This window comes from Leptonotus elevatus, chromosome 10 (assembly GCF_054856555.1).
Source record: "Leptonotus elevatus isolate MCC_2025b chromosome 10, RoL_Lele_1.0, whole genome shotgun sequence".
In the NCBI taxonomy this organism is placed as follows: domain Eukaryota; kingdom Metazoa; phylum Chordata; class Actinopteri; order Syngnathiformes; family Syngnathidae; genus Leptonotus; species Leptonotus elevatus.
This window is the reverse complement of record NC_141248.1, coordinates 22637603-22652185: the sequence shown is the minus strand read 5'-3', so window position 1 is coordinate 22652185 and position 14583 is coordinate 22637603. Positions and strand designations below refer to the sequence as shown.

General features: G+C 40.6%; 1 protein-coding gene across 1 annotated transcript; it reads left to right on the top strand.

Moving 5' to 3' along the window:
- The first annotated feature begins 511 nt into the window (after nt 1–511).
- Nucleotides 512–13278, top strand: LOC147167654 (carbohydrate sulfotransferase 11-like). Its single transcript, XM_086087403.1, has 4 exons — nt 512–691; nt 764–896; nt 8106–8185; nt 12436–13278. The coding sequence occupies exons 1-4, from the start codon at nt 662–664 to the stop codon at nt 13276–13278; spliced, it is 1086 nt and encodes a 361-aa protein (XP_085943529.1). The 5' UTR covers nt 512–661.
- Nucleotides 13279–14583: the final 1305 nt, after the last annotated feature.

Below are 14583 nucleotides of genomic sequence, written 5' to 3'. Positions count from 1 at the left end.
AAATTGACAACTAAATTAAAAAACCTACATAGTAAAGGCCACAAGGTGGCGCTGGAGGACCACAACGCCTTGTTAACACGCAAACCAATCAATACAGGAGTATATTAATGCGCTTTATCAGGCATTTACACAGCCCTTTTGATAAATAAACATTTCCAACGTTGACGCCAAACGCAAACACGTGTGTAGATGTCACATATGGTTGACGCTGGGTCACAGGGGAACACAATGAGCTTCAAAATAAAAGCGCATAACGGATTCTTGTGGAAACGGGTAAATCGCTCCAGTCCCGAACTAGCAATAACATAATATTTAGAATCCAACCAGTGGTTGTGTTGATAACTATCGACTCTAGTCTGTCCAAATAAAATATTACTCATGCATTTCCACACACAATGTCACAATGTGATCGCACCATGTGAATGAGAGCGTTTTATTTTGAAAGGTTTCAGTGCGAGGAAACCCAGCCGCGTACTGCATCCGGGCTGGGGAGGGAAGAGTTAACTGGGCACGGACCCTTTGGAAAGAAGCCACCCGGGCGACCAAAGCACCTTTTAATAAAATGCCTCGCCTGCTTTAACACGCGTTGTAGTCCTTTTACGCTTTCTGCCTCCAGTACCGATAAACCTGCGCTTCTCAGTCCGCGTCTTCATCACTGGACATGCGAGGATGTACTGGAAGAGCAGCAAAGGTCAGAAAGACGGATCGATGATGCCCGTGATCAAGTAGACAAAAAACACCTTTTTTGCATGAACCCCGGCAGGATTTGCTGTGCAACTCGGTCTCCTCCCGAGGACTCAGGATGAGGAAACCGAAAATCATTCGAATGCTTTTTGCTTTGAGTCTTGGATGCTTCGTTATGGTCATTTTCTATTTCAACACCAATCTAAAACCAGGTGAGTAGACAAAAAAAAAAAAAAAAAAAAGCCGTCAGCATGAGCGTCTCTCTCTCTCTCTCTCTCTCTCTCGCTCTCTCTTTCTCTCTCTCTCTCTATCTATCTTATTTACATTTATATCCTGTAGGTATACATACTTTATAGTGTAACTATGTAGGTATGTCATGACAACGTATATTTGTATATAATGTACATGCTCTTTGTATGTATTCATGTGCATATATATATATTTATACTGTAAATACTTTAGTTGTAGACATGTGGACAGTATTGTTGGTACGCCTGTGTTAATAAATAAAATAAAATAAACTCACAGTGGTCACATAAATATTTTGTCGGCCCCTATCTGACAAAAGTAAAAAAAATAATAATGAATCGATGAAATATAGACATTGCTTTTGAATGGTGGTTTGACAAAATGATAAATAAAAAAATAAAAAAAACTCATGAAACAGGAATGGACAAAATGATGGTACCCTTAACTTGTCCGAGGTTTGAAGGGTGCTTTCTCACAGCTGGTTGATTGGATTTAGGTCAGGGCTTCAGAATAGTCCAATGTTTTTGCTTTTATCCATTCTCGGGTGTTTTTAGCTGCTGTGTTTTAGATCATTATTTCATTGTACACTGTACACATTCAAGACACTCCGAGTCAGATGTAGCAAAGCAATCTCCTCCATGTTTCACAGCTGGCACAGTGTTTTTTTCTAAGTATGATTCGTTTTTTTTTTCTTAATCTTTTAATATAATACTGATGCGCAGTTTTGTCTTGTCCGTCCATAGGACAACAGTTTCCTGTGTCATAATTAGGGCCTGACCGATATGCATTTTTGGATGCAAAGAATACAGATTATTTTTTTAAAGATCAGTTTAGCATTAGCGCTAGGCTAGCGATGTTTTAAAAACAAAGCATGTTTTTGTATTTAAATATACAGCGGATGTCATTCTTATCGTCGTGCGTTTAGTTTTACAGTTAACTCCAACTGGGGTGTCATTAAACAGCTTAAAGGGCGCTTCGGGACAACAGAATAACCAGAATAACATATTGCTACACAATTGCTAGTTGCTAATGCTACGCAAGCAAAAATGGTGCATTCCGGGGTACTTTCACGGCATCACGAACTTTGGTTTTCTTCGATTATAACATTTTAAGGGGCCGATTGTTTTGGCAGATGTTTGTCTTTGTATAGTAGATAAACTTGTCGTTTATATAACATTGTAAACGGTTAGAGTTCATGAAGGGTAAAAGCAGTCAGCAAATATATTTAAGGGTCAGCGCAAACCGATCGAAGAACACCGTTTTTTGCTGTCGTCAGTGTTGCGCAATAGGCCAGCTGGACCTTGTGTGGGTTCTTGACTTTATTGTAACCCAGTGTGTCACAACTTTGTGAAAACTATTACAAAGCACACAAACATAAATCATGCCAGTTGTATTTATGGTTTTGGTTTATGGCATAGACAAATATAACCCCCATGACATGTAGAAACGAGATGTGGAACTATTTTATTACCAAACTGCTTCTTAGTTGATGATGACTGTTTCCTCAGCTTGCAGGATTTGCCCGACGCAAAACCGTTTCCAGGTTCTTTGGCCGCACACACAATGGCCTCATTCAGGCATGCCTTGCAATATCATGTGGCAACAAAATGTATATATCCCATGCTGGTTGGAGGGAAGAGGGAGTTCTGAAAATGTGCAATGTGTAACATGGGGTGAGAGTTATGTGCGGTTGTTCCAGATCCGAGAGCAAGAGGATACGCAATGTGCTTATGAAGTAAATTTTTTTGTGGCGATCGCGAGCTGCCTCATTGAACGTTGTCGTTTTCGTTTGATGTATATCATCATATGTTAAAGTCGGTTTCTATGTAGTCAAAAGGTCAAAGGGCAATGAGGAGGGACTTGCAGTGCTGTCATTTCTGCCTTATCTGCATACGTGAGGTCAACGAAGCAAAGACTGATGTGATGATGAAAATAAGCCAAATAATGAGATGAATCTACCAAAGCGTTTTTTTTTTTGTTTTTTTTCGTAAAACCTTACTTTTGCTCTGTTGTGGCATCGTCGATTAAAAGTCAACTTACCCTCTCGTGTTGCCTAAAGCTGCCAGAGAACAGTCACATATTAAAACAAACACAAACTGCCTGTCTTGATCTTTCATTTGATTTCAACTCATGAAGCAGTAAATCCGATTTTCGATGAGCTGCATTTGCGTAAATATACCTTAACTTCATGTTAAATGTTGAAAAGAGTGAAGAATGTTTGTTCAGGATTAAAGAGGAAATAGTCTTTTTTTTTTTTTTTTTTTTTGATAATGAATATATACGTCATCAATGGCAGACACACATGTGATGATTGAGAGTGTATTACTGGCGCACCTGTTGCATACTCGCCTCATGAAGTCATCAAAACTAACCGCTCAGCATTTTCAGCATCATTTGGCCCACCTGCAGTACACTCATTACACCAGTTTATGCTCTTTATTTTAATGACGTTGCTTATTAAATGGTAGTCAAATAATGGTGAGAACACTCCGGTGGGTATCAGTTTTGTTTAAAAAAAATATATATATTATTGTTGTATGATTTGCAGTGTTTTGCTTTCTAGCACGTAGCACTGGGTTGGTCACACCTGCGCATGATTTGGTCACACTTTTTTTTTGGGAGGGCACGACCATGTGTGTATTTTAAAAGAAGACATCCAAATGTTGACAAACATACATAGCGACGTAAAACCTGAAATGTAGTATGACTGCTTTTTTTTTTTTTGCGTATGTACAATGTGAGAACTATGAAAGAGTGAAAAGAAGTCAACTTATAACTATTATTGTGTAATGCAGTGCCTGTGTTAGAGGAAGCATTTAATCATATACAGTTGCCTGAATACGATGAGAGGAAATACTTATTTACTCGCACACACTGAAAAATGGTCGCATATGCAACCATTTTGATCACAGTCAAAACATTTTCCATAAATGCCCAACTAATTTTCAACAAATGACATGTTAAATATGCAAATGTGCTCCATTCTTACATCTGCATACATTCAGTGGCCTAAATACGACGAGAGGAAATACTTATTTACTCGCACACACTGAAAAATGGTCGCATATGCAACCATTTTGATCACAGTCCAATTTTTTCCATACATACCCAACTAGTTTGCAACAAATGTTAAATATGCAAATTTACTCTATTCTTACATCTGCATACATTCAGCGGCCTAAATACGACTAGAGGAAATACTTAATTACCCGCACACGGGAAAATGGTTGCATATGCAACCATTTTGGTCGCAGTCAAGTTTTTTTTTCATAAATACCCAGCTAGTTCCAATCAATCAATCAAATCTTTATTTCTAGAGCACCTTTCATAGCAACACAAGGTGCTTCACAGGAAAAAAAAAAAGAAAAAAAGAAAGAGAACAAACCCAACCGATTCCCTTCCGCCCCCACAGAGCAAAACTGAAGAAACGCCACCTTGTGAGTAAACACTGAAATATAAAAACATTAAAATAATAAAATAGAATAAAAGCATATACTAAAAAGTGCATCTAAGTAAATAAATGAAAACTAAGAGTACTACAAAATATAATATAGAGGAACACTATAGTAAATAAATGTTCAATATGCAAATTTTCTCTCATCTTACAGTCGCATATGCAACCATATTGGTCGCAGTCAAGTCCCCCCCCCCCTTTCCCCATAAATATCCAACTCATTTGCACCAAATGACATGTTAAATATGCAAATGTACTTTAATCTTCCATCTGCATGCATTCTAAGCAGCCATGACACCATCCGCACGCCTTTCCTTTGCACTAACACCCTTAAAACAAACATTTATGGGCCAAATCATCAGGCTTCCCTCTTGTACAGTGTCTCTCTCAGTCGAGCTTTTTGGCAGGAATGGCCAAAGAGAGGTTAGGGGGTGGGGGGGGGGGGGGGGGCGAGGTGGGCGGTGCTTCTCAACGTGGGACCAAATAACAGAGGTCCGTTTATGACCGAGACTGGACTAACACACATCGTCTTCTATATATTTTTGCCATTGCCAAAGCTCCAGTTTCTGAACGGGTCGAGAGGAATGCAGAGGAAAAAGACACGTTTGGGTCGAGACAGGGTTAAACTAATACGAACGTCCTCCCTTGAAATGCTTTTTGGATGCGTGGAACAGTGGGTGGGACGGGGATGGGGCCGGGGGGGGATTTCAGAAACAGCAGATAGTGTATGCTGTAGTGTTTGGGAAATGCATTCCACACCCAGAATTGGAAAAAGTTGAAAACATGCAAATTCAAAATAAAACAATATGACGTTTAACGGGAGGCAGGAGGTTATTGTGTCGATTTAAATTCGGATTAAACATTGCGTCGATTTTTGCTGAAGGTTCTACCAACTCAGGCGGGGATGGGCAACTGGACAGGAGATAAAAGATTCCACCATTGCGTGACCATCGACAAAACTGTGACAGGCATTAAGCATTAAGTACAATCGCCTCAACTTCCTCTCGCCGCCGCTGAAAACCAACCAACCAATAGGAACGCGCCATGCAATGGCATGAATATCAAAGCGTCCTCACAGTCGCAGGCACTATCGCCAAAGACAAAGGAGATGGATAACAAACATGACCATGCCTCCGTTTTGTCTTTTCCTTTCAACACACATAAACACAACATTGCAAGAGCTAAATTTCAGCTGACTGTTGCCATGACAACAACCTGACACACACACACACACACACACACACACACACACACACACACACACACACACACACCAGTTACTTTTTTCATAGCCAAGATTCAACGTACTGTACATTCTGTCACACAGTGTTACTCGTAGAGCGTAGCTTGTATTCATAAGACTGCAACAACTGGAGAAGCAGATAACTGATATTAACTCATTCACTGCCATTGACGACTATAGACGTCAAAAATTCATTTGATCTAATTCTATTAGTTTAAATTTTTTCCCCACTTTTGTTAACAAGATATGAAAAAAATTTGTTTTTGTTAATTTAGAACAGATATAAAATTTGTTATTAATTAACATTAATCGTGGGTTAACTAGTGGAGTCATGCAATTATTACAATTAAAATTTGTAATCGCCTGACGCCTCTAATTTTTAATCATATTTTTTTTAGCGCGTCAGGCAGTTAACATTTTTTATTGTAATTAATCGCATGACTGTCATGTTTTGGGTTCTGTTTTCCTTGTGTGTCATCCTTGGTCTTGTTTAAGTGTGATCCCGCCCTTCCTCGTGTGATCCAATCAGTGCCCTCAGCCACTTGTGTCTTGCCCCAGGTGTGTCTGGTTGTGTCGTTAGTGTTTGTGTATTTAGTCTGCTGTCTCCCCTCTGTCTGGGTCGGTTCATTGTCTTTCCTCGTGTCATGCTGCCTGTTTTTGCCTTGTTGTTTTCCCCCATGTTTTGGTTTACCTGGTAATTTGGAGGCTCGCTTTTGTTTTATAGAAATTAAAATCCCTTTTTTGCTTCATCAACTGCATCCTTTGCCTGGCTATTTTTCCTCCCTGCATTTGGGTCTTCCACCAAACCGCACCCATCTTGACAATGACTTCACTAGTTAACTCACAATTAATCTCACATTTTATATCTGTTTAAAATGTACAATATTTTTTTCCCCCTAGGTTTTCATACTCTTGTTAACAAAAGCGGAAAAAATGTTAAACTACTAGAAATAGTTTAAATGATTTTTTTTTTAAACGTCTGTAGCCGTCAATGGCAGTGAATGAGTTAAAAAGACAAAATATGTGGACATTGAATTTATTGTATATTTCCATGAGTTTAAAACAAGAAAATGAGTACAGATAAACTAGGTCAAAGAAAAACATTTGACCAGTTCTTTCCACAGCCAGCTTCAGCTGACCCAATCACACCATGATGTGGAAAGAGACACGCCATAACCCCCCCCCCCCCCCCCTAAGCTCTCTACATTGGATTTACTGTAAAAAATACAAAAGCTGCTATAGTGGTTTTTTGTTTTCATCTGTGCCATTTCTTTTATTTTCCTCTCCGACCATGTGTCTACGTGTTAAGTCATCTTCAAATTTCAGTCGAACATTAATATTTGCGATCGCACTGCTGGAAATGGCTTTGGCTTGTTTTCATCGCGCAGCTGTCTTTGCAGATGTCACATCGCCTTGTTACGAAGCTGGAGCAGGTGTCGTTTCAGTCCCATGCTCACAATTACTGTTTTGGTATTTGTGTGTTTTTCTTCTACTTTAAAAAATAAAAAAAAATGTTGCCTACCAATGCCTCCTCTTCAATGAGTTGCTGCATTTCAGAAGCCAACGCTGTTAGCTTATTTGCGACTCAAACAAGTAACATAGCTGTTTACCTAGCATGTAGCCACCATTTGCTAATTTAATTAGATTTTTGTGCACAACATATGCTCATCACAAATATCCGCCACCAACGCATTGAAAACTTAGCTTAACATTATAACATTAATATCAGAAGCTAATGCTGGTAACACTGTTAGCTAATGCTAATCTGCGCTAGCACCGGAGCACTGCTTTCCTTTCGGCCTTGACATGATCGTACTTTGACAGCCGCATCTTTTGCTGTCGAACCTTAGCGGACTTAGCTATCAAGTCATTGGCTGAGAAACGCAGTGTGGGAGGGGCTATTGTGTTAATTAGCCCAACTGTTTTGTAACAGAGTGCTAAAGTGGAGAACAGCTTGCTCGCAGGCACGTTTTCAAAATGAGGGCGCTAATAAAGTTTTTCTCATCTCACAATCATTTGATGGGTTGTAATTGCTCCAGAGACGCAACTATTTGCATACAACATTATGAAGTCATTTTCCATAATACTGTTTTTTACTGTGCATCCCCTGTAAGCTAGTGATTGCATGCCAACATCTTTTCACGCACTATTAAAACAGACCTACATCGTATACAAAAAAATATTGAAACTCACATCTGCATTTTTGCAGTCTCTAATCCTACCATCTGAAAAACTTGAGTTATAATTCATATCCCATCAGCCATAGACTTCAAATTAGAGGTGTCGAGTCAGCATGTTATAATCTCTTTTTCTTGTGTTCTATTTTTTACATTTCCAATGTTCCAAACAGCTTAATCGGCATATTTTCCTTTTGTGGACCAACTCGATGCTTTAAATCAAAAATGTTTTTCCATCTTTGCACTTGGGTCACACATATTTTAATGACTGGTACTTTGTTTCCTCGTCTTACCTCAGCCTCGGAGCAACTTGGGGAAAGAAGCAATGGGCAAAAGCTCCGCAGGAGTCCTCTGCAGACGCTTTATGATGGGGATCAGGTAAGTGTCACTCCATTATTATGTACAACATTGATACAGCACAATTTAATATTACAATTTTATATATATATATATATAATTAATTATATATATATATATATATAAATATATATATATATATATATAAATAAATATATATATATATAAATATATAAATATATATATATATAAATATATATATATATAAATATATATATATATAAATATATATATAAATATATATATATATATAAATATATATATATATATATATAAATATATATATATATATAAATATATATATATATATATATATATATATATAAATATATATATATATATATTTATATATATATATATATATATATATATATAAATATATATATATATATATATTTATATATATAAATATATATATATATATATATATTTTGTACTTGAACACACAAGTCTATGCACTTGCCTGGTGTTGAGTTAATATTGTCCTTACTTTTTTCTTTTTTGCTTTTTTCTGTTGTTTTTTTAATTCAACCCAGAATTGTTGGCCTTCACAGTGTGAGTTTTGCGTTTTTAAATACGAGTCCTCCCGCATCTGCCAATGTGTTTCCTCGAGGACATGCAGCTATTCAGGGAGATTTGGCTTCCTCCGCTAATTGGAAGCATTTCCCGCCCAGAACATCCCGTGCTCCCTCCTCGGTGGGTCCAGTTGCTCGAGGCTCAAGTGTCCTTTTTGATGCAATAAATACAAGCAAAATCATTCCTAACAAAAATCTCTCCCTGGATTAGGAAGCAAGCCATACTTGCATTTCACTAACTCCATCCTTGTGTGACAAGATTTTTATAGCTACTATTTTATGAGCTGGAAAGTAGTTACAATTAGGCCTCACATACGGAGAAGTTGCTGTTGTAAATGCTCCCGGTGAAATTCCATTGTGTTGGGCTGGAAAGTTTTTAGGATTACTGCATACGGAAGGCTTTGATGCAGCCTCAGAACTGAAGAGGATGCTTGAAGCAATGGTAGTTATAAAAAAAAAAAGAGAGAGATCAACCAGGGCCATGTTGCAAAAAGCTATTTCCCCCACTGTTTTCAACAGTTTTGTGAATAACGATGAAACGTAGCTATATTCTAATGCTAATTGCTGCAAAACGGAAACGGATAAAAATATACTTTTTCTTCCTGATGAAAGAAGAGACTCTAATCTTTCTTTTGGTAGGTTCCATTTTTAAAGCAATATAGAACACAATATTCTGTGGGCCTGGCAAAATCAGGCAAAATGCAGTAAAATATCTGGGAGCGAAGGGGATTGCTTCAGTGAAAATGGCTGCGAGTGAATGGGTTAAGAATGGTTTCTCGATATTTTCTTGCCAATTAGAATGTGTTACATTCTGCTAAAGCTAAACTTTTACATTTGACTTTGGAAAAAAAAATCTGCCTCTTCCATGTGCTGAGCGTACTGATTTAACTTTGAATATGAGCCAATATGCAAATTTATGTTTAAAAAAAGGGTCTATAAGTTCACTTTAGTTTCACTTGACTGAATGAGGATCGTGATTGATAGACAAGACTGTCGTGATCTCCCCGGCGTCTTAGTTGCGGTCGTGTTTTTCATGCCAATCACTGACGCTTTTATGGAAGAAGAAGAAAAAAAGGTCGAACATCTTTGCTGAATTAACGCAGTGACATTTATTGATGTGTTTGCCTTGGCAGTGTCAAGTTGCAGACAACGAAGAACTCAGCAGCTTTACTGGGGGGATTAAACTGCAAAAGACAGAGAAAAAAAAAGTGCAAGAGGAGTATTTGACTTTTGGATGTTCAGTATAGAATGCATACTTTCGCTGGCAGGGAATATTTGTTTTGTGTTACTGAGATACTGAAGAGAGATTTATGTTTTAGTCTCATGTTCAGTGTAATATAAAAGCATTGCCAATTTCCATTTTATTGGAACCAGTTGTTTTCTTTAAGATTTTGTATGGCACATTCATAGCGTGTTAACAGTTGGAGGACACGTTGTGGTCATCGAGGTCGATGTATTTGAAATGAATGTTAAGAATAAGATGCTTCGAAACAAACCATTAAGATGTAAAACGAATGAGCGCACTGCTGGAATCTCCGGAAATCGAAAGAAGTGATGAATTGAGCCGTCTCGAGAGATCTATAGTTCGAATGATCTTGGCCTGAAAAAAGAAACATGGACGCCATCCAGCAGTGACTTCCATAGAACGCCGTTTCCCCACACGGGATATTTCATCTTTTTTTTTTCCCTTCTGTTTGTCTTTGTTGCTGAGCTGAGAAATCTAATCAGACATTTTCGTTGCGTTTCGTCCTCCAGTCACCGATAATTCGCCACATCACACAATACATCGCTTGCGTGCGGAATATCAATTCAAATCCCCTGAAGCTGTTTCTAGTTATCTTGTGCGGAGGAAAAAACGTATACAACAATCCATCTTCAGCAAACTTGAAGGGTTGCTTTTTTTTTTTCCCCCTCTTGAATTTGTTCTTCTGCGTGCTGAGAACTGAACAAGATCAAACAAGGAACACGAGCGCAATCGAAGGAGATCCCTTCGAGAATACGTTTTGGTGCTCGACTTATTTTCTACCGACTCAATCCGTCCTCTCACGGGATCCCTTAAAGCTGTATCCCACTATAGGGATGAACATTCGTGACGCTAGCGAATGTTGATTTCGCGTCAGTTTATTCAAAGTCGCAGTGCTTTCTAAACGTTCTCTAAACGGTGTTTGTGGTCTTTCATAACTGTGCAAAATGTCCAGAAAGAAAAAGAAAGACCAGAAAGATTTGAGCTGTTTAGATGTTTAGCCCTTTAGATATCTTTAGATACTACTACTATAGCATTCCGCCTGTTTTTTTTCCTCCGCAACTCCGCTTTCTGAATCCGTTGGAATTACGTTGCTAGCGCTAATGCTTCCGGACTTACGGTGATTTGAAAAACATGCGTCATTTCCTACTCCTCCACGTTGAGAGGAACCAGTTGAGGTGGCTGGGGCATCTGGTTCGGATGCCTCCTGGGCGCCTCCCTCGGGTATGTCCTACCGGCAGGAGGCCCCGGGGACGACCCAGGACACGCTGGAGAGACTACGTCTCACGGCTGGCCTGGGAACGCCTTGGGATCCCATCGGAGGAGCTGGCTGAAGTGGCTAGGGAGAGGGAAGTCTGGGCTTCCCTGCTAAAGCTGCTGCCCCCGCGACCCGACCCCGGATAAGCGGAATTGAAGACGGAACGGAACGGAAAGCGTCATTTCCTGTCTCCTGCGTCACTCTCACCTATGACGCACCATTTCCCCCGTCCTCCACGCGTGACAATCTGCCAGCTGCCGTAATGTATATGTGACATCGACGTAAAGTTCCGCTTCTCTGCTCTCAGAAGCCGTCGGAATTACGTTGCTAGCACAAACGGTTCAGAAGTTACGGTGATTTGGAAAACATGCATATTTTCCAGTCGGGGACGAAAGGTTTCACGATTCTTTAAGGGGCGTTGAACCGGGCCCAAGCGCGCTTGCTGCTAATGTCCGGATTCAATAGGTAGTGTGAGCGCAATGGATCCGCGCCCGAGTACGGTTCGGATCCCCGGTTAAGCACGATTGGGAGAGGTAGGCCAGAGAACGGTACGGTTGGACGTGGCACGACTGTGCGACGTGATGACGCATATTTCGGAGGCAACTGGGCCCGGGCACGGTTGGGTTAGAGTAGAGTAGAGTGAGTGCGGGCCGGAAGGGGGGGCAATCAGACTTCAGTACGGTACGGAAGAAATGGCCCTAGTGTGCGTGCGCCCTAAGACTGTTTATAGAGAACGTTTAGGAAACAAACCCAGACCTAAATTAGTCGCGAATGCTCACCCCTCAGTGGGGTACGGGCTTTAGCTGTCCCACAACATGCCTAACGTAAATTACACCAACTGAGTACTAAACTACTGCCTGCATACAGTCCTCAGGGAAATGGGAGTGACGGACATTCCGGTAGTGATGACGGATCCATCCATTTTCTTAACCGCTTGTCCTCACAAGGGTGGCTGGAGCCTATCCCAGCTGGCTTCGGGCAGTAGGCGGGGTACACCCTGAACTGGTTGCCAGCCGATCGCAGGCCGACGGAATGCCCACTTCTGATTTTGCCCATTCTGTAGACGCGATCCTGCGTCGAAGCTGTTAGTCGATTAGCTTCCGCATCAATCAGCAATCAAGTCTGTGCCCGTTTTAGTACATCAACTTCCAAATGAAAGGTTCCAGTTTGTAACCATTGTTCCTTCATTTTGTAGGTGGAGTCAGCAGTGCAGGCAATCCATCAAGGCCGCCGGGAGTTTTTAGAAGAAGCCTGTCGCTCCTACACGCGTAAACGTCGAGTCCTTATCCCAGAAGACCTGAAACATGTGATCGTGGATGACCAGCACGGCTTGCTGTACTGCTACGTCCCCAAAGTGGCCTGCACCAACTGGAAGCGAGTTCTCATGGTCCTGACTGGCGCCGCCGGATCCCACCGGGACCCGTTGGGGATCCCAGCGAATGAGGCCCACGTGTCGGGAAACCTGCGCACCTTGTCGGAGTACTCCCCTTCCCAGATCAACCAGCGCTTGCGCTCCTACTTGAAGTTCGCGTTTGTCCGCGAGCCGTTCGAGCGGCTGGTGTCCGCTTACCGCAACAAATTCACACGAAGCTACAACACGGCTTTCCATAAACGATACGGCACCAAGATAGTGCGCCGGCACCGGCCCAGCCCGCAGCCAGAAGCCCTGGAGAAAGGCCACGATGTCTCCTTTGAGGAGTTTGTGTATTACCTGGTGGACCCGGCCACCCAGATTGAGGAACCCTTCAACGAGCACTGGGAACGGGTGCACTCGCTGTGCCACCCTTGCCTCATCCATTACGACGTGGTGGGCAAATATGAGACGCTGGAGCAGGACTCCAACTACGTGCTACGGCTGGCCGGGGTGGAGGACCGGGTCCGATTTCCGGCCTCGTCCAAGAACGCCAGGACTACGGGAGACATGGCGGCGCAGTTCTTCCGCAACATCAGCCCTTTCTATCAGAAGAAGCTGTATAACCTCTTTCGCATGGACTTCCTCTTATTTAACTACTCTGTGCCGGCATACCTCAAGTTTTGACCAGGCGGTGGGGGGGGGGGGGGGGGCGTTGTCTTGTACATCCACAGACGGTGGATGAAGATGCCGTTTGACAACACTAGTGAACCAGAAGATCACGATTGTAAAATCCCGCGAATAACACTTTTTGTTTTCTCAAAAAGATCAATAAAAATTCCAATTCGAGGGTGTGTATTATACAAAACATTTTCACTCGTGCTTTCACCGACGACTATTTTTCGATTCTATCAATCTATCGATTTATTCAATCGATTAATCGACGAATCGGATTCATTTTAATTTGGCATTAATGTGTATCACAAAAGCATTTTCCTCCCTGAATACTGTTTATTGAACAGTGATTGATTGGTGTTCATTTTGTACTTTGTATTCGCATAGTGATAAAAAAAAAAAAAATAGCGGGGGGGGGGGGGGTTGATGTTGTACTATGTTACCGTTTCGGTCATTGTTTTCCAAAGTAAAAACAGATGTTTGCAAATGTCTTATTTTGATTATAAATAGAAGATAATCAGTCTTCTTTCATGAAAGACTACAGAAATCAGTGAACAATTACGGTTGATGTGCTGAAATTAGAGGATATGGGCCATGTTAAATAAAAATAAAAAAAAGGACTCCAAATGGTTACTCGATTATTAGAATAGTTGTCGATTAATTTGGTAATCGTTTACTTGTCGATTTAACCTGTTAATTTTGACAGCTCTAATTTTACACGTTGATCAATACTTATGGAGTGTAAATAAATAGATCAATAAAATCATCGATTTCATACACAACACAATTTACTGTGGGCCTCGCAAAATCGGTCAAAATCCAGTCAGACAGCCGCAAGCGAAGGGGATTCCTTCAGTGAAAATGGCTGGGAGTGGATGCGTTAAAAGTACAGTTAGTACTAAGTTAAAGAGATTTAAAAGCAAAGTTAAAAAAATTTGAGACAGTACAGAGACTACTTTTTAAGGGTGATTTTTGGACGCCGTGTGTGTTATTCACGGGATTTGATGGTATGTACATACATTTGTTTGTCCAGGTGAACCACCACATTGTAGATACAGCATAATTAAACACAAGGTGAAACTAGCGACTAATTTATATTTGACTGTAAACGGTGATCAAGTGAGTACCAGTCTGTGATTGTGTGAACAATTTCATTTCAAATTTGATGTGTTTCCTTTTTTTTTTTTTTTTTTTCTGGTGAATTTGCACAACAAATGTGATTTCTCTGTTGGGGGCGATGTTACAATAGCACAATGAATGTTTCCGATCACATTTGGACAGCGAATGTCTCATATGTGCCTTTTGACGGTCAACCTT

Excerpts from the sequence above, each read along its gene's own strand:
- LOC147167654 (XM_086087403.1), top strand. The coding sequence starts at position 662 with ATGCGAGGATGTACTGGAAGAGCAGCAAAG. Across the intron at positions 897-8,105 it reads CAACACCAATCTAAAACCAG|CCTCGGAGCAACTTGGGGAA; the intron begins GTGAGTAGACAA and ends GTCTTACCTCAG. Across the intron at positions 8,186-12,435 it reads CGCTTTATGATGGGGATCAG|GTGGAGTCAGCAGTGCAGGC; the intron begins GTAAGTGTCACT and ends TTCATTTTGTAG.